The following is a 21,007-nucleotide window of genomic DNA, read 5'->3' on the forward strand; positions in this document are numbered from 1 at the left end:
GAATTCAGGAATGGAAGACATTATTGTCAAGTTACCTAGTTTTTGGAGAGACTTTGCTTTATTGATCACGTCCTTCGCCGTCCTTTTTACTCCAGAACTGGAGTGCAAGTTCATGTAATTGGCAATAACTTCCCACCTGGGGTGGGGTGAATAAACAAAGAAATGTAAAAATAAATATTCTGAAAAGCTACGTGTCCACGGCACGCAGGTTCCAATATTGCCAGGGCGGAATTACATTTAGCCAAACAATTTAGGGCCATTTACTTGGTGGCGCTAGGCGAAGGGATGGGCCATGAGCCTAAAAAAGGTCTCCAGAATAAAAATCACACAGGCTTAATTTCTTCACACCGTACAAACCCTGCAGCAGTAAAGGGGATAAAGGTGAATTGCTTACACCCCAATGTTAGAGGACATTTTTGACACAGGGAACAGTGACTTTCAGCCCCACTACTCACAAAAAGCATCCTACAAGCCAAGTAGAAGATGTCTCACAGTTGTGATTTCTGATCTTGCTCTTTGCAATGAGACCGTGGTTTGGATTGGACTCTTGCCTTTTGTACCAATATTTTAGGAGTTCGCGTAAAAATAAATAAATATTTTTTTAAAGCCATTTTGAAGCATGGTAATACTTTATCGTGCTGTGGGGTCGGTATAACAACCCCTATTAAGTAACATAGCACCTCTGTAAGGGTACTCTTCTGCAAGTGCTTATATAACCAGTTGACACTATATTGTGCATCAAATTGTTTTTTCTGCTGGGAAGTGCACTCCTGTATTGCTTTTTGCCAACACCCCAATGAAACATCACAGCGCAGAGTTCTAAAAGCCATACTCCTGGAGAAAGGGCAGTTCAACAGGAGTTTTGTACAGATTAAAGTTTAAATAGGTTTTTGGGACATTCTTCACATGCACTTAATACTCATATTAGTCCTTAAGAGACCATACCAAGATGTATAAAGTGAGGCTCAGATTTACTAAACGGTGTAAAGTCATAGTACACCTTCATGAATGGGTGAGAAGGTGCACGAAGACCATTTACTAGACCGTACCCTCAAAATCAACATTCAAGTGAATCAGCTAGGTGTGTGAGCACCACTTACTAAATCTTGTTCTTGATATCATTATACATTTCCAGATTTAATCTTCAGTCCATCACCATCCCCTGCAATGTTTACAACCTCAGTAACAACCAATATCCCTATAATATATCCAATATTAGTACTTGGAGAGTACTTCCTAGGTCTTTTTTGTGCCTCCTCCTTTCCAAGCAAAATAGTTATTCGAAGTTTGGTGAAGTGCAGCTACTCAACAGTGTTTTATTCAGCAGCACGTTCATGTTTCATGGGAACATATTACAGTCTTCACAAAATAAGCAATGTACCCATTAAACACACTGCTCCCTCGGCTTCCCTGCGGGGTCTCTGGCAGCAGTGGGGTTTTCATTCGTGCGAAGACAATCCTAGGGAAGCTCATGTCTGATCAGCTTACCTTGCGTTCGTTCCAGCAGGAAACAGGTTCACGGCTTTAATCAATAGCTGCAAGTCGTCTTCTGACCAAGACTTGCTACTGCTCCCGCTGCCTCCCCCGGCAGACTGCTCCGCGCTCCTTGTGGATTGTCGCATACGAGCCTCCTCCTCCTCCTTTTCTCGTCTCAGCTGCGCATTTACTTCTAAGATCTAACGGAAAACATGCATTATCCTCACGGACACAGCGCAGCCCATCAGGAGGAGTTACAGACAGCATGTCACATCCATCTTAAGAAATGTGTCGCCAATAAACTTTAATGCACAGAAAAGAGCATGTATAGAACGAGCATCTCTCGGTGCATCTTCCTAGTTACAATAAGTTTGGATATAAGCTGTACATAAAACAGCGGCACTATTGTAACAGGCAATAACAGTACGTTCAATTGTTGCAGATTTTCAACTCTTTGTGGGTACAAAGCAGAACTCCAAGTGCCATTTCAATACCAGAGAGCACCAGTCACAGCAAACAGAATAAAGGCGATAGAATGATATAAGGTTACAGGCTTCACATGTCCAGATTTCCAGCACCAGGCTTTCCTCAGTGCATCTTAAAGCAGCAATCCCCTTTAATCTCCACCGCCCCCTTTTTTCTTCTTTCTACACAGGCTGGAGACCGTGGGTCCCCCGGAGCTGAACCACTCTTTTCAGTTCCAGGGAACCCGAGATACTTACCAGTGAAGTTACCGGGTTTAAGTCTGCCTCCGGGGCAAACAAAATGGCTGCCAAACCGCAGACCAATGGCTTCCTATTGGATGGCTATTTAAACTCCCCTCCCTGCAACATACTGTTAAGTATATTGGTAAAAGGAGGGTAGGGCGTGGCTGAAGGGAAAAAAGCATAGTTCAGCTCCTGGGGCCCTCCAACTTCCCAAAGTATAAAAAAGAAAAAAAAGTGGAGGGCGAGTCTGGCAAGTGGGACTGCAACTTTAAATGTAGTCAGGGCAAAACGGAAAGAAAGTGTCCCCCCTGCAGGATAAAACTGACGAGATACTTACCAGCGGTTACGGTTACGTAGCCAAACTACTTTTCTATGCAAGCATCATTGTTGCAATATACATGAAGTTCAGCGTGCCCCCCAGTTTGCGCACCAATGTTCTACCATACTACGGGTACAAGCTGTGATGTGCAGGTTTATTTTTTACTCACAGTTACAAATCGCTTATTATGGCTGATAATAGCTATTGAGATTCCTATCCAAGTCACTTGCCCTTTAAACTCCCCCCCATGTGTGCCCTTATAGGTCACAATACATTTGTTTTGTCAATAGAGGAGAGGAAACTGGGATAGACAAAGAATGCATGAAAATGTGCAACTAAGAGACACAGAACTGAGCCATAAAAGTTGCCAATGAAATGCCCATCTTATACATTGCAGCCGCACTGAAGATACAATTGCTGTGTTATTTTATTGCTTTCACTTAAAATACCTGTTTTTCCACCACAGATTTCCCTTCTTCCCTTGAGCTTGTGGATAGTGTCTCATTTAAGGATTGTAAACTGAAAAATAAAATAAAAATAAAAAAGCACGTTAGGGAGACAATATGGTTTGGTTTGGACCTCAAATAATTATACACAATGTTGCAGGTTAATGCACACACATTGACCTAGTAAAAAGGGTTTAAAAAATAAAATAAAAAACGCCATCAAGTTCAATCAATCATTTTTAAGTTCTAATTGCGCGAGATATTAATTCTATATCCAAAAGTTATATTGAAAGCGAAAGCTTGGATCACACATTTAGTATGAGACATACAGTGCTATGTACATTAATGGTGCTATATAAATAAAAAGACATACAATACAGGCGAGTCATTCACTAGAACATAGACATGGGGGGGGGGGCACCCACTCAGCTCAAAAATAGTAAATATGTGGGTGCACTCGGGGTAATGATACAGAGAGGGAAAAAACAAAGGGGTAACCAGAGCCAGAGAGTCGTTCCTAAGAGGGAGACTAGGCCGAGGTAAATAGTTCCCGATGACATGCACTCGCTAGTCTCTGGAACTGGTGGCTGAGACGGTGATGGTCTGTATAAGGACCTCGTTCCAGTCGGGTCAGTGACCATGGGTAAATAGTAGTACTAAATTGATGGGGGGCTATTTACCTCAGCCTACTCTCCCTCTTAGAAGGGTATTTAATCTACACCCCAATTTGGTTCACGTCGGGACTAAAAAGTGAGAGAGAAAAGCAACAACAAAATGGATCCCAGGTGTCCTGTTGATCCTTAGCGCATCTTGCAGATTATTGCCACCAGGACTGAGAAGCGGTGAATTCTACGCCCGTTCTGAGCTGAACTGGTTTAATGATATATTTTGCTATGCCTACACCTATGCCTGAAATATGCTGCCTCCAAGTGGTGGATTATTATTGTGGCATAGTCCAACATTATGGTAACGAGGCGCAGACATCCCCCATTAGGCACATTCCCCAAAAATAAGAAATAAGATTTCTCTCTCAGAATTGGCTGCAGATCTCAGTATTGTGAAAATTAAAACAATTGTGTCAAAACTATACCCCTTAATTACAATGCAGTTCCTATATGAACCAGGTTCACTGCCAATAGAGAACAGCAATACATTTTTAATGGGAAAAAAGGAGGTAGCGAAAAACAATGTGTATTACCTTGCTACTTCGAGACGATCACACAGTTTTTCAATCTCCTCCATCATTTTTACATTTTCTACTTCATTGTCAGAAAAGTAATTCCAATTCTGTGGAAATAGAGAAGTAAAAAAAAGTTATTTCCCCCCCAGTGTGATGTGGTTTTCGCATAGCAGCGCTCTCAGGTAGCAAAGTCTTAGGCCGCGTCCATAGTGGAACGAGCTAGCTTCCCCGCTTCTGTGACGTGGCTTCGCGCTTCGAAATACAAACTTGTTTGTATTGCGAAGCGCATGTGCACGTGCTAGCACTAAGCGCATATGCGTCATAGTGTCTCAGCGAGAGCTACGTAGCTCGCGCCATATACAGCACTATGGACGCGGCCTTACAGCGATGTGGTAGAAAAACTCTTTGTGGTATCGATTCACAATGTCTCAGGTGCTACAGAGAAGGCACTCTGGCGCATACATAAATGCTACTCCATAAAACCATGTGTGCTGGAAAACACCTTACAGGCCCATTCAAGTGAATCAGCGATAAAGGGCCAGATTTACCAAGATGCGTTACTCAAAGACACCTACTAGTCCAGAAGACACATTACAACCCCTTCAGTTGAATGGGCTGTAAGTGGCCATATTAACCAAGCCGTGCTGGAAGGTACCACATAGAGTAGCATGGCTCAGAACACAAGGCCCCACAGGTGAAGTCAGAATCATTTAGCAGTTTTCCTCAAGGAAATTGCAGCGGAAAGGCAGCCTGACGATGGCCAGATCGCGGCTTCCTCACGGCCAGACTAATAGCCCATCAGGATTAACACAGCAGGGGTCCCTGCTTCTGAATGGAACTCCTGCTGTGTTAATCCAACTGGGCCGCACCAGTCTGGAAGAGCTGCGCAGTGAGAGCAGACACAAGCGCTCCCTCTCCCTGCGCATCTCTAACAGGCGACGCGCTGTTTTTATTCTATTTGAATTACACAGGATTGAAGCAGGGGGTCTCCGCAGCGGAATTAATTTCAGCCCCGAACCCCCTGCTTCCCGAGGTACAGGCCTCCGTTTCAGGCACTGGTATCTCCTGGATGGATGTGGTAAGGGAGCGGGATATCATATATAAAGAGAAGAAAAAATGGAAAAATAGTACAGCACTGTTTGGCACAATATGCAGTTCATGAGCAGTAATCCGCATACATTATATACAATGTGACTACAGCTTAGTCTCACCCATGCAGATAATAACCTTGGTATGTCACTGTTATTATCTGCATGGGTGAGACTAAGCTGTAGTCACATTGTGCGAAGAATAGGAGCGGGGGTTTAAAACCGCTGATTAACTTAACAACTTCAAGAAAGCCAGGGGGACGTAACCCACAGGCCTACGAGAGGGAGCGCCGGAGGAGGCTGTGCAGGCAGGAGGCGGCTGCTGCTGGAGAACGAAAACAAGGACTGGAGGCTTTGATCATGCCACTTTATCTCCATGTGCCTCAGGCTTGTTAAACCTGCAACCTGTTAATCCTCCGGGAACCACGTGCACCCTATCCTTCCATCCTGGTTTCTAGAGGTTCCTTTACGTGGGACCACTGTTCCTGTACACTTTAAGGGTGACATGCCCTAACTCACTGCTCTACATGTGAGTATAATGTATGCGGATTACTGCTCATGAACTGCATATTGTGCCAAACAGTGCTGTACTATTTTTCCATTTTTTCTTCTCTTTATATATGGTATCCCGCTCCCTTACCACATCCATCCAGCACATTCCAAGGGAAACGAAGACTTTCCTTTTTTGCCTAGGTTGAGTGGGTATATTTCATATATTTATCCTGTCATCTGTTAATAGTGGGTACTTTATTCAGCTTTCTTGGTTAACAGTGGGTGTTACCATCCCATTGTTCTCTCCTGTTTGACTGTGACACTATCTACACCTAGGCGCCAGTCCTGGTTTTCTCTTTGCCACTGGTATCTCCTGCAAGTTTAATTCTCCCACATCACGGCCCATGTAATCGGGACATTTAAAACTTGCAGGAGATACCGGTACCCTGTACCGGGGCCAGAAACTCGGGAAGCAGGGGGTCCCCGGGGCTGAAATTAAATGCGGGTCAACTCAGGACACCCCCGGCTTCAATACTATATAAATAATAATAATTAAAAAAAAGTAGCTACATTACCTTAGTGGCAAGTTGCTAAGGTAATGAAGGGGTTAAAAATATACCTGGTTTGTTGGGGGTAGATGACAGGGGGGGGGAGAGAGGGGGAGGGTGTGTGAAGGTGGTAGTTGCCCAAGGGTGGGTGGTTAGGCTGTGCAGGGCGAAGATTAATATGACTGCATCAGTATATGGCCCATTCACTTGCATTTTGCCCCTTGTGACTATCCATTACCCTTTCCTGCACCCTATCTGATCTTCGACTGAGCCAACTGTGCTGAAGCTGGGATATCCTTAAAACCTGACCTGTTGGGGGGAGAGGCTGATTTTGAGGACGGTAGTCGAGCACACTCTACATGACATTCACTCATCTGCAAGCGCTACCTGTCCCCTCTACCGACCTTGCATGATGTCCGCAGCCTCTGCCGTTCTTTCTTTATTGCTTTCTTCTGTATTTCTTTTTCCTTCTTCACAAGCAACGCTTGCTGCCGGGCTTCCTCGTCCTCCTTCTCTTTCACTAGGCGAACAGCGTCCAGCTCCGCTTGCCTTTGCTGTGATATGCAGATGCTTCAGTTAGTGGCTTTCTTTAGAATCACATATAGCTCACGTTAGGCACTTGGGCACCGCACTTGCACACATCACCTTACTATCGATCCATCTATATCACTATATTCCCATTATTGCACAACCAGCATTATACAAGTATAGAAAGGACATCCATACATAATGTATAGTATTACATTGTATATTACATTGCTTAAAGGCACATCGTTATAATCTTGTGGTATTGCAGTCGGACTACGACATTTGAAACAGACATCTCTAGCTTAACAGTAGAATTAACACAGAAAACGAAAAATAAATACTGTAACCACCAAAGCGATAGTTCTTGGCCCTTTTTTCAGCCAAAAATGCACAGAATTTAATAGGGATTTTCAGCTGGAGACAAACGGCTGTTTTGGCAGATCACATGTAACCCTAAATCTTAATTTGATTAAAATAAGACTTTTTTTATTACATTTTTCTGCTGTGATATCAATTTTTAAATCACTTATTTATTTCTTCAGCGACACCAACCTAGGAATCAGTAATTTTACACATTTCTATGTTATTGTGAAGCGTTCTATCTTTTGGGCCTGGAAATTCTGCAGCTTTGACCGATTGAGAGGAGAGTGGTACCCACTGTATTTCCCCGAGTACAAGCGATATCAGTCATGTGTGTTATGACACATTACTCGGCATACCATGAAATTGATTTTATTTCACACAAAATAGCTGGGGCCGCCCGCCAATGAAAATTATACACTTATTTGAAACTACCTTTGCTTTGCGCTTCTCACAAACTAATTTGGAAACCCTGAAGCTTTAAAAAAGGTTTTGTTAGGGGAATTTGCTGTCCGAAGGAAATATCTTAAATATTCTACAAATCGTTAAATATTAATAAATGATACCAAAAGAAAGGGTCTACCTTGACATGTTTTGGCCAAAAGATTGAACTAATAAATGACCCGTACGTATAAGAAAAAAAAGAAAAACATAGAAATTAACCAAATAAATCGGTCATATTGGATGTGCATCGGGGCAGCCTTATTTACCGTAGTATATTTGAGGTTACTTTCCCAGTAGTGCTCCAGTTGGCACAATATAGAATACGGTGGGACTGGGTTTTGGAGTTTTGAGCTTGGTAAGTGTGTGTCGACCAACTGCTGGATGAAGGAACCCACTGATCTTGCAGAAACAGATATATAGGAAGGATCACCTAATTAGTACAGTAGAGGAATATTTGCACGCGAGTATCCGCATGCGTTACGGACGCACGCCGCCGGTCCTCACCTTTTCTTTTTCTTCCTGCTCCCTTCGCCTTGCGTCTGCCTTCGCTTTCTTTTCTCCCTCTTTCCTCGCTTTCTCTTCCTCTTTGAATTTCTTTATTCTAGGGTCGCTGCTGTAGGCGTTGTCTGGGGGGGAAAACAAACTACCGCGTCAGTTCCACCCTGGCTTTCCCCCTTACAACGCCGGACGTGGAATGGATGTGCTCACTTTTCCTTAACCCCTTCAGGGATACAGGTGCCTGTCGCGTACCGAAACGCTGGATGCTGCCATGACTTCTCTAAGTCATTAAATGACCTCTTTTGACTATTCCTAATTTTTGGTGTGCTAGACTATTTTTTTTTTTTTAGGAACACACACACACACACACACACACACACACACACACACACACACACACTTAAAATAAATGTTCTGTTTTGAAGGGCTTTATACAAATTAGGAAGTAGCTCAATTATTCCCATACATAAAATCAGGAAACAAACCAACATACAAACTGTAAGCCTCTTCCTTCTCTGCTTATATGGTTGCCACACTGCATTTAATCCATTTTTTTTATATAGTGGCAACATTATATGCAGAGATTTACAAAACAGACATTAGAATACAATATAATGCAACGTGCAACGTCTGCCCTCTAGACCTTTAGATCTATAGGGCAGACGTAGGTATTACAGTATGGGTTCTGGAACTCCAGGGGCCCCATGACGTAGTAGCTACGTCATAATCTTACAGCAATTTATTGTCGGGTTGAGGAAAGGGGGGGTGGAAGGAGGAGGGGGTGTCGCGAACGCCATCAGGAAGAGGACTTCTCCCCTTCTGTCATCAGTGAGGGGCTGCAGCCCCTCCGACACTCAGTGGGTTAAAAGGGTACAATAGGAAAAGAATCCCTGTTCCAGAGAACTTACAATCTAAGTGTGTAACAGCTGTGCCTGTGAAATACCTGCATACCGCTGTATATATCCATCTGTGCCTCTGCGTGTATCAGTAAGTCTGTGCAGATATACATGGAACTGGGCACCTTAAACTCCCTTACTGCCAGGAGGCGCAAGCAATGGATTGAAGGAAACTACGTTGACACGTACCAATGAATGTTCTTATCCTATTCATTTCTTCTTTCTTCCTTTGTGCTCTGGCTGCTCGGTTCTGTTTTTCAATCCATCTCCTTTCATCACGACTGTAAGCAGAAAAAAGGGACATTATTTTGTGGCCATTTTGTGCTCTATCTGGTATGATTTCCCAATCCAGGTTCATTTCTCTTTACTGGGTCATTACTCACAACAGACACAACAATGTACAATGTTATAGACAAGGCCCCCTCACCCGAATGACTGAAACATCTAAGCACCACAATGTTGTTAAATATACAGCAGTTCAAATAAAGTCATTCTTACAACTCTACTGAATTAGTAATACCCAACAAGTGTTAAATCCTATAGCATTAAACACTCATTTTTAATTCATTCATTTTGAGTTAAGCTCCAAAGCAGCGACATCATAAAGGATTCTCAAATAAAAATAAAATGCCAAACTAACATCTGTTATTCCTCAATTTAAACCAGGGGTGACCAAGTCCAGACCTCAATGCCACAAACAGGTCGGGTTTTAAGGATATCCCTCCTTCAGCACAGGTGCTTCAGTCGAAGACTGCCGCAACAATTTTATAAGCCCTTTATGTCACACTAAACTTTAGCAACATACGTCGGAGTATAACTAGGTCTGCACATAAATGGTCTTGATGTTCTAACAGGCTGGTCTTATTGTAAAGCCATGATCAGTAGTGAACAACAAAAAATATAAAGCGGGTGCATCCCAGTATCACAGGTCTGCACGCTTGATATTCTGGACTATTCAAAATACCTGGCAGGCTAATACCCAAAAATAAAAAAGGTGTTTATTTTTCTTTGTTGCAAGTGCTAAAAAAAAAAAAAACAACACTTACCATTCTGCCTTTTCTTTTTCTTCTTCATCCAAGTACGAAAATTCCCTCCAAGAATCAAAATTATACCTTGTATTGAGAGAGAAAAAAAAAATGTAAAATTGTTAAAACTAAATACATGCAACAAGCTTACAGTACTCACAAGTACAATTATATCATTTTTTGGCGCATACATACACATTTTTTTAATTTGAATGTTTCCATGCCAACTGTTTATACTGAAGATCTTCATCTCTTTTAAAATAAGATTGTTTAATGCAGCAATCCCACCTATTTTACCAGTTATGTTTTGGGGGTTTTGGCAGCATTTATACCGAGGGTCCCACACAGCAGAACCGCGCTGCTTTCATCTCCAGAGGACGCTTTGGTTCCAGAGATATTGACCCCTTTAAATGCCGTTACAAAAGAAATACAAAATCGAGTAGCTGGGCTGTTGGTAAATTGTGAACCTCGTGCTCATTTGTTGTTGCTCTCTGTAAAGTCTTTATTTTGCATCAGTTAAATGATTTGTAGGTTTAGTACAATAAGTATCTGGTAAGAATTCATTTCATAGCAACAAAAAAGGGGAATGTGTCACGGGGGGTGGGGAGGAAAGAGAAAAAAAAAATATATCAGCACAATTTTTTTTACTGAATCCAACAAAGCTAATTACACTGACGAGTTATTTACAATATTGTTCACCTGCCTTTCTAAAATTGCACCTACTAGGTCGAGATCTCAGCCCAGTCTGGGTTTTTGAACCTCCCATTTGGTAAAGGAGAAGTGCAGGATGATTCGGAGAGATGCAGAGGTACAGTGGCAGCGAACGTGGCGACGGAAACGTGTGTGTATAAGACACAGAGAAACCCTATATAGGTTTCAATAAAATAATAAAACCACCACATCACCAACTCCCCACATAGACATTGCGGCCGAGATGTTTCCCGGCGCCACACATTTGCTTTTTCGACCGCGGCTCACACCAACGGAAGCAGTCACGTTTTGGATCCGTGGCCCTTTACTGTCCCCCGAGGGACTAAGAAAGAGCCTGAAAACATTGTTCTTATTTTCAGCAGTCTGAGCAACCAACATAAATAAAGGGGCGATTTCAAACTGTTTAAGGACGTGCTGCCATAGAACTCTATCTTGTTCTACTGGCGTTATTGTTCCGAGGTCAATGTTCTGTGGTAGTAACACGTCACCACAAACGCACGCGCACGCACGCACACACACAATATTATAAACAACTTACAAACAGACCTACCAGAATGAATAAAATGCATCGACATCTTCAATAGACGTGTTGACGCCTCCAAGCTTCGGGACGTTTTTCTTGTTTGACCACCTGCAATGCAATTTATAAACAAATTATAAAAGTGCTTTATATAGATGGGGTTTTTTTTAAGCCAAACTATTCAACAGTGCACCTCAAAATGTCCATAATGCCAAAATACTAAAAGGGATAATTGGCTAGAAAGGCGATCTGCTGCCAGACGGGACTGCAAAGTAACGTGTTGCAGCGCCCTCTGGAGGGAAAGGGGTCAATGACAGGAGCAGAAATATATTTGGTATATATATATTATATATATATGTATGTTAAATAGTCATCTCTTTAGACTTGAAATTGTAAACATTTCATAAAGAAGTCAAAACAGTCATTCAAACGTTCTCTGTACACCCGCCACCCATAAAGACTTATACACACAGATATTGTTCAGGGCTCACACAAAAGAATTACTTTTTAATACAATAAGGTGTCATTATTCATGTGACATCATAAATTGGGAGATTTGATAGGTGCAGAGGATCCTGGGTAATAATGTTTAAATGAGTACAGTAAGTGGCCACTCCTATATCCTATCCCAGGGATTCCATTGTGGGTTTATTGGTGGTAGATCAGTTACCTTACCTGCTATTTCTATCAAATACAGGACAATACACCTCAAAGAAGTTGTCTTTTGCTTCATTCTTAGAAGGTACGGAATTATCAAAAGTTGGATCTATGCTATTGAAAGCTCTTCTCTTCACAGGGTCAGACAAGATTTCATATGCTAGAAATGGCAAAACAAAGAAAGGGTTCAGTGTAGAACAGCAATAGCAAATGTATAAAGCAGTCATGATGTAAGCAAAGTTAGCAAAGCCATTATTAAAAGCCCTTGCCCAAGCTGCAGTTATGTCACAGTTAATGCAACGTGTATTGCTTTAACTGGCAGAGCACAACCAGGAGTGCTACAGCAATTCACATGATGCAGCTATCAAGATTCAACATGGTGGCCATCTTTATTGTCTTTTTTCTTTCTTTTCAAAACAAAATGATTATATTCTCAATTTTCTTCCTGCTTTACACCAAGGGCGGCCAACTCCAGTCCTCAATGGCCACCAACAGGCCAGGTTTTAAGGATATCCCTGTTTCAGCACAGGTGACAATCAGTGGCTCAGTCAGAATGAAGCAGGGATATCCCGAATAACAGGCCCTTGAAGACTGAAGTAGGCTACCCCACCATCCCTGCCTGAAAGGCCTAAAGCAATTTGTGGCAGCTTCCCTGGAGGGGAATTATTTATTGTTGAAAAGTTATTTAGCCTCTTCGTCACAGATGTGACTTTTTCTTTGCATATAACAGTTTGCAAGCTCTCTGTTAAACCACAAGGTACAGGGCTGTGGGATTACTAGTCAAGGTTCAATATCTTAATCTCACCTTTTGTGATGCACGTAAAATAATCATTGTCGCCTTCGACGATCTGCTCCCCGCCGGCTTTTCTCTTGTCAGGATGGTGTTTCAGGACCATTGCTTTATCTGGAGGAAAAGAGGAGAGAGAGGTGGTCCCTTTTACTAAACAAGAACACCGTACATTTCAGAAACCTTTTACAGTTAATTCTTCACAGCCATTAATGCAGCCACCTCTCGTGTGAAATCCTAGCAGCACATTTACGGCAGCTTCCAAAGCAACAATGATCGGTTTGGAAGAAAGCCATGTAAAAAGAATACTAAGGACCACACAAAAACAGGCTCATGACAGAGTGCGTTAAAAAGAAACAATTATTCTTTCAATAAAAACATAGTTGATCCTTACATGGGAACAGAGCCCTCTGCAATTCCAAAACAGATTTCCAATGCATGAATCGTGGGTTTGGGAATCATGTTTTTGCCATCATAAAAGACGTTTGTTGCATTATCAATGTTTACACTGTTTGATGCTCAGCGAATAGTAATTCCTTGTAAGTTAAGAGCAGCCATCCACCCCGAAGCCTATAGATAAGTTTAACTCATAAAATGTTCGTATATTACTCTCTGAGCATGTCCTGTCTAGTATTAAAAACATGAAGAAAAGTAGTCCCAGAGGGTCCAAAGGCGGAGCACTGCCGAACAAACAATGGGGGCTGCAACCAGTAGCGAATAAAAAGGTTTATTTGGTGGTCAAGCAGAAGTTCATAGTAACTGACGCGTTTCTGGACCTATGTCCCTTTGTCAAAAAGTAAATTCGCGTCTGCACACATACCTGTTACATAGCGAATCCCCCGCCCCCGGCGATGACGTCACAGAGCCTAAAACTCGCGCGAGTCAGTCAGAGGGACCAATCCATTGGCGGACAAAGCCACCAATGGGAGGCCTCGCTGCAGACTCGGGAGCCGCCTGCAACTGAGGAGCATGTAAAAAATATACATAACACAATGTGAAAGGTTAAAAACAAGTATAGCATAAAGCTATTATAGATTAAAAACACGAATGAAACACCAACAAGACAATGGTGAAACTGTCTGATATACATAGGATTATAGCATAGAATGGACCCAACATACATAATGCAATCTATCAAAGAAATAAATGGACAGAGCAACATGGCCAACATTAGTAGATTTTACATATCCTGGGAATAAATTGTGCCAGGGCTGTGTGAAGAACTATATAAGTATGAGTATTGTCATCATGATATCATATAGATTGTGAACATATAAGAATGTAGTGGACAATAAATTCTATATAAGGTCATCTAACCAACTATCAGGATATCCTTACTCATTCTAGGGTATATGGAACAATATAACATCCAATCCAGGGCCAATGAGCTCTTGCAGCATATAAATAAATGTGTAGAGCAAAATATATTCTATCTACACATATACAACGTATCAATTATGTTAATGCAGTGTATGAATATGCATACAGGAAAAGACCTATGTGGTTGATTTTGATTACAAGTAAACACATAATCGCTCTCATGGCATATAATTCATCATAGAAGGTGTATTACTCAGTCAATATGCCATGTACAGTAATCAAACATAAATCCCACTCAAGTCCGAAGTATCAACAATGTTAAACAATACATATAGTGCGATGGGTAGGTACATTTGGGAAATCTTCACTCATTATACCAGAAAATGTTTGAGTTCCCAGTCTAGATTCATGCCCCTGGGTGCCATTGTCCCAAGGGCATAAATCCAGTACATCTCTCTTTGGTTCAAGAGAGACTCCCTATCTCCTCCTGGATTGGATGTTATATTGTTCCATATACCCTAAAATGAGTAAGGATATCCTGATTGTTGGTTAGATGACCTTATATAGAATTTATTGTCAACTACATTCTTATATGTTCACAATCTATATGATATCATGATGATAATACTCATACAATGATGATGACAATACAATACTCATATATACTTATATAGTTCTTCACACAGCCCTGGCACAACTTATTCCCACGATATGTAAAATATACTAATGTTGGCCATGTTGCTCTGTCCATTTATTTCTTTGATAGATTGCATTATGTATGTTGGGTCCATTCTATGCTATAATCCTATGTATATCAGACAGTTTCACCATTGTCTTGTTGGTGTTTTATTCGTGTTTTTAATCTATAATAGCTTTATGCTATACTTGTTTTTAACCTTTCACATTGTGTTATGTATATTTTTTACATGCTCCTCAGTTGCAGGCGGCTCCCGATCCCACGGCTCACAGGGGGGCGAGTCTGCAGTGAGGCCTCCCATTGGTGGCTGTGTCCGCCAATGGATTGGTCCCTCTGACTGACTCGCGTGAGTTTTAGGCTCTGTGACGTCATCGCCGGGGGCGGGGGATTCGCTATATAACAGGTATGTGTGCAGACGCGAATTTACTTTTTGACAAAGGGACGCAGGTCCCGAAACGCGTCAAAGTTACTATGTACTTCTGCTTGACCACCAAATAAGCCTTTTTATACGCTACTGGTTGCAGCCCCCATTGTTTGTTCGGCAGTGCTCCGCCTTTGGACCCTCTGGGACTACTTTTCTTCAATTACGCCTGGCGTGACGCACCCACCCATCAAGGATAGAGCTGTGCTGCAGAGGGAGGTCTCACAATCATTGATTATGGTATGTACTTTTTGGTTTTGCTGGGGGCTTATGCAGGACCTTTATGGTATATATGGAGATCTGAGCTAGCCATCCAGCGTTACTAGTACATTTATACCTATGCTTATATTGCTTCATTGAGTCTCCCATAGCACTCATATATGCTCTTAAGTACCTTGACTATAAACCAATACTCTGAGTACGCATTTATACTCCTGGGACAGCTGAGACCTGATCATTGGGATAATATCCCTCACCTACTAGTATTAAAAACATGATTTTCTTCATCTCTAGCTGCTGGTTGCATTGATAACCTTCAGACTGCACTGGACTCTGAGGACAGCTTCATTTTAACCTCACAGACACTTTAGGGCGTATTCTATATTGTCTGAAACGGACGATTGGGTAGTTTTCGTACTAAATTCCCACTTTTGACCGAAAATGGCCCAATCAGCTGCTTCGGACAAAATAAAAAATAAAAAGACGCTCCCTTAATATTTCAAAAGCTTCTCTCTCACAAACGAAGCCTCAGATTTAAAATAAAACCAGCACTGGATTGGGTGGATAGGACAAGAGGAGATCTCCTAAAGCAGGCCTGCACAACTCCAGTCCTCGAGGGCCGCAAACAGGCCAGGTTTTCAGGATATCCCTACTTCAGCACAGCTGACTCAATTAGTGGCTCAGTATGACTGAGCCACTAATTGAGCCAGCTGTGCTGAAGTAGGGATATCCTGAAAATCTGGCCTGTTTGCGGCCCTCGAGGACTGGAGTTGTGTAGGCCTGTCCTAAAGTAATGGGGGGAAAAAAAGGGAAAAAGAACACCGCAATCACCGGTGACCGCTGCTTTAACAATGGATATACTTGGGTGATTTGAACGTGATGCGAGTGAAAGAATTTAAGGTGAGACACAGCCAGACGTCATGCCTCTGAGTATATGCATATAAGAAATTAATTAAATTAAGTGGGCAGAGCTGGAGTGATCCGCCACCGCTTGCGCAGTACAAAGAAAATACAAAAAAAATCAGCCTCGTTCTATGCTACTGCCCCCCATATAACTTACGAGCGGCTTTGATCTGTTTCTGCGTGGCCTTGTACCTCAAATTCCGCAGTCCCAGCACCGCATAGTGATCTTGGTTCTGGAAAGAAAGACATTAGAAAAGGAGTTTACCTGGGGAACGGAGAGGTATTATGATCAAGTCGTAAGATCTCACGAAGCAAGGGAAAGAGCTCCCCCCCAATAGATTTAGGAATATATGTTTTTATGATTTGTGTGGATGTTACTGAACATAATGGATGTTGTGTGTATTTATGTATTTCTTGAGCATCAATAAAAAAAGAAGGAAGAAGAAGGGGTTTACCCACAACCAAGGAGTGAATTATTTTAGGACACGGCCTACCCCAATGGCAAACCAGTTATAGCCTCCTGCAGGCCGAGAGGACTTCTCTCCATTACAAGAAATGTTTAAAATTGTAATTTTAGGAGACAAAAACAAAAAAGAAACGTTGATGGGAGACAACGTTGTAAAGTAGCATGGTATAAATGTAAAGCAATGCAACAAACATTTATACCCAGCTTAAGCATGGAAGGAGAAACGCCCAATGCTTCTCCATATTTAAAATCACAACCAACAAACTTTATACTCAACCATAGACACAAATTACTAAAAAGGAGGGAAGAAATAAGCACAGAAGTGCTGAATATTTGCAGATGCATTTTGCGGCTGAGCTGCCAAGTCTGGTGCCCTTATTTTTTTCCCCCAGTGCAGAAAGGGTTAAATAAAAGCTCAACGTACAGTATGAGCAATGGCTGCCAATCTCCTTTTATGGGATGTGTAAAGTCTATATTCAGAATGATCAGCACTTGTGATCGTTCTGTGTTTATAACAAGACGACAAAGGAAAGTTACACACCAAGACATTTTAGCATGACTGGCGCAGCACGACACAGATACATTCACAGTGTATGGGGTGGGGGGACGAACACACCCTCCATCAGGTGAGAGGGACTTTAGTCTTGTTACAGCTCTATGCTGCCGGTGGGCTGAAAATGTGACCAGGAGCCCTGCACTACAATTCTCTGATCCGAGTGTTAGCCCCTGACCACATGTTCTGGTACTACTGTGTTTAGCAGTGTAGGAGATCAACAGCAACCACAAGCTAAAAACAACCAGAATCCCAGACTACAACACAACATGAAAGGGGACAGCAGATGGTCGCTGGTGCAAGGACCTATTTACAAAGCTTCCCATAGTTTATTTTGTATGTGAGCACAATGGAGATATCGGTTTGTAAACTTAAAGGCTTCTGATCACTTAAAATAACCACCTCTTCTGAAGGTAACAGAAATGAGGCTGCAATGAGAAAATATTTATTTTATTATATCATTTTTATCTGTTAAGGGAATTACAGGGGGAGGTGGGAAGACCTGTAGATTTTTAAGTATTAGGTTTTGCAGAGTTTTTTTTTTTTAATGCAATACAATAATGCTACTACTATTTAAAGTGTGATATATATATATATATATATATATATATATAATTCATTGTTAGTGGAGTGCCACTATAATCGTGTACTGCTCGGGTGCTTTAGCAGGAGCAAACATTGCAAGCTTAATAAGGGAATTTGTGTTTGGGCAATGTTGCCCTTCCATTCCCAGAACTGCCTTCAATGTTTAAGCATCATGGGCAATGAAGCTGTTAAATCATATTTTCTGCATTAATAAAGAACATTGAGGTGCAGAAAGTGTTGGATATACACAATATTACCATGCAATATGTTTATTTTCAAGGGGGGGTGGGGAGCATATTTTAGGATGGTCTCCCCAGACTTATGATGTCCTGATTTCAAACAGATCAGGTAAATATATAAATATATGAACCTTCCAGTCCTTGGGATCAAGTGTTTTCAGCAGAGCAAATTCTTCCAGTTGAAACTCTTCATCGTCTGACTCCTCGGACGACTCCTTTTCATCCTCCAGCTCCTGGAACGAGGCCGACACATTCCTGTTTCTGCGCTTAATAAAAGCTTCAAACCATCGTCCCACAGGTTCCACCTGACACAGCACCGAAGCTGTAACAAATTAAAGATACAGTCACACCAGGAAGATATCCATGGCGAACAACGTAACTCACTGTTACTAACTCTATTGCTTGGCCACTGAATCTGCATTGTGAAACTGGTCTCTGGTTGCAAAGTGGATTTATGGTAGGCAATTTTTTTTTTTAAATAGGCTTTTCTCTTCTCATTGTGCTCACGACAGGGTGCGTCCTTACTGAAAACAATTTTACGAGCAGGCTTACAAATACATTGACATTCATACTACTTGGATCTAGATTTCAGATCTGTGATTCTGCCTTGGGATATAAATACAGTATGCAAAGCAATGTGCCTATAATCCTTCGGCTATTTCAAGAAGCCCCAGATACAATATTAACCCAGAAAACAGTAGTACCTGCAAAAAAACCTCAGACATAAGAGTAGTTTTACAGGTTTTATTTGACAAAGGTTGAGAATTCATCACGCCGCGATGCGTAGTATCACACCCTGGTAAATGCCATTAACTTGAATGGCAGTCACTGCTGGATTTGGGATGCAATAACCCACATCACAGCTTGATGAACCCTGGCCAAAGAACATTATGCAGTAATGTACCTAAAGTGGCATTCAAAACATTACTACCATTTGAGTTGTATCACATTTTCACCAGAATCAAGCAATCATTTTACACTCTGTCCAAACCAAAAATATACTACAGGACAAAAATGGCATTGGCTGGACATTGTAAGGTGTCTAACAACCTATCTGGAAAGGACAGCCACTTTAAGAACAAAATAATCTGCTCACTATTTTTGGAGGCCAGCAGGTATAAAGACTTGCTCAGCATGACAGTATCCCACCAGCCTAACCCTTACCCCAATATGCAGCTAAAACATAATATACCAGCCTAACCCTTACATTAACCCGAATACTACCAGCCCAACCCATACCCCAACATGCCAGCCAAACCCTAATATACCAGCCTAACTCTTACCGTAACCCTAATAAACCAGCCTCTTACCTTAACCCGAATATACCAGCCATACCTTAATATACCAGTCATACCCTTACATGCCAGCCTAACCCCTTACATTAAACCAAATATAGCAGCCCAACCCATACCCCAACATGCCAGCAAAACCCTAATATACCAGCCTAACTCTTACCGTAACCCTAATAAAGCAGCCTCTTACCTTAACCCGAATATAGCAGCCATACCTTAATATACCAGCCTAACCCCTTACATTAAACCAAATATAGCAGGCAACCCATACCCCAACATGCCAGCCCAGCATAAACCCTAATATACCAGGCTAACTCTTACCTTAACCTAATATACCAGCCTAATCAGCACGCTATAAATCCCAATAGGGGAGAAAATCATTGCCGGCTAAACCACAACACACAACACACAACACACAACACACAACACACAACACACAACACACAACACACAACACACAACACACAACACACAACACACAACTCTCTCTCTCTCTCTCTCTCTCTCTCTCTCTCTCTCCTCTCTCTCATTCTCTCTCTCTCTCCTCCTCTCTCTCTCTCTCTCTCTCTCTCTCTCTCTCTCTCTCTCTCTCTCTCTCTCTCTCTCTCTCTCTCTCTCTCTCTCTCTCTCTCTCTCTCTCTCTCTCTCTCTCTCTCTCTCTCTCTCTCTCTCCTCTCTCCTCTCTCTCTCTCTCTCTCTCTCTCTCTCTCTCTCTCTCTCCTCTCTCTCTCTCTCTCTCTCTCTCTCTCGTATAATCATGGAAGGCATATTATTGTTATTCTACCATACAACCCTATACATCCAATGCATGAGCTGCTGGGTTGGTATTAGTGGACACAGTCCGGGGGGCTGAGGTGGGGCACAGAGCCCTAGGTGTGCTCGGTATCTCACCAGCATAGAGGGCCCTGGTGACCGCGGTGCTGTGCTCGGCCTGCGCTTCTATCAGCATGGTGCCGGGGCCGGGCGCTCTCGCCGCTATGCGGTGTCTTCTCTGCTGCGTCTACCGGCACCAACGGACAAAGCCGCATGGAAGCAGCAAAAGCACTTCCAGGTCACAGCCGTGTGTCACAGCAAATTCCGTCCGCCCGGCTACACACACTCTGCAAGACTTCAGGCCCATACACTGCAGGAAGGGGGAGGATGAATCACTCACGCACAGCTCTACTCATGGGGATCAACTGTATTGCTTTACATGTACTGTGTGTGTGTGTTACATATACTTGCAATATATACATACAGGCAGTGTACATTATATAACTTTATATATGTGTATGCATGTGTCTCCAAATTAATTATATTGCAGATTATATTATTTTAAACATCTTTCCATACCAGTCCAAGGGCAGCTATATTGATACTTTTTATTCCCTTGTGTTAAACGATTTGGACGGTGCCTTTGCGTGTGCGGAGGCTGGGAAATGACCTGCGTGAAGCGGGTGCTTTCCCTGGCCATGGTGGACGGGCCGTGGGGTGCGTGACTAGGGCGTCACGGAGCTGGCTCACCCTTAATGGACGAACCGCTCACGTGACTGGCCTGTCGCGCCAAAAAATCAGTTTGATTTCTTGCGCAACGTGCGCCTGCTTCTGCGCCCTACGCTGCATGGACACGAACACTACCTTAAGGCAGTCT

At 42.4% G+C, this 21,007-nt stretch overlaps 1 protein-coding gene across 1 annotated transcript in view; it reads right to left on the reverse strand.

Moving 5' to 3' along the window:
- Positions 1-20,440, reverse strand: part of DNAJC2 (DnaJ heat shock protein family (Hsp40) member C2) — a 23,394-nt gene extending 2,954 nt beyond the window's left edge. Inside the window, exons 1-14 of the mRNA XM_075599642.1 lie at positions 20,269-20,440; positions 18,217-18,407; positions 16,400-16,475; positions 12,701-12,799; positions 11,914-12,055; positions 11,269-11,349; positions 10,029-10,094; positions 9,172-9,263; positions 8,093-8,214; positions 6,661-6,810; positions 4,147-4,235; positions 2,952-3,021; positions 1,489-1,676; positions 36-136 (exon numbers count right to left, since the gene is read on the reverse strand). Of these exons, the coding sequence (XP_075455757.1) occupies positions 36-136; positions 1,489-1,676; positions 2,952-3,021; positions 4,147-4,235; positions 6,661-6,810; positions 8,093-8,214; positions 9,172-9,263; positions 10,029-10,094; positions 11,269-11,349; positions 11,914-12,055; positions 12,701-12,799; positions 16,400-16,475; positions 18,217-18,407; positions 20,269-20,326 (1,525 nt within the window). The 5' untranslated portion in view covers positions 20,327-20,440. The remainder of the gene's footprint in view (positions 1-35; positions 137-1,488; positions 1,677-2,951; positions 3,022-4,146; positions 4,236-6,660; positions 6,811-8,092; positions 8,215-9,171; positions 9,264-10,028; positions 10,095-11,268; positions 11,350-11,913; positions 12,056-12,700; positions 12,800-16,399; positions 16,476-18,216; positions 18,408-20,268) is intronic.
- Positions 20,441-21,007: the final 567 nt, after the last annotated feature.

The sequence above is a fragment of the Ascaphus truei genome, chromosome 5, assembly GCF_040206685.1.
Source record: "Ascaphus truei isolate aAscTru1 chromosome 5, aAscTru1.hap1, whole genome shotgun sequence".
In the NCBI taxonomy this organism is placed as follows: domain Eukaryota; kingdom Metazoa; phylum Chordata; class Amphibia; order Anura; family Ascaphidae; genus Ascaphus; species Ascaphus truei.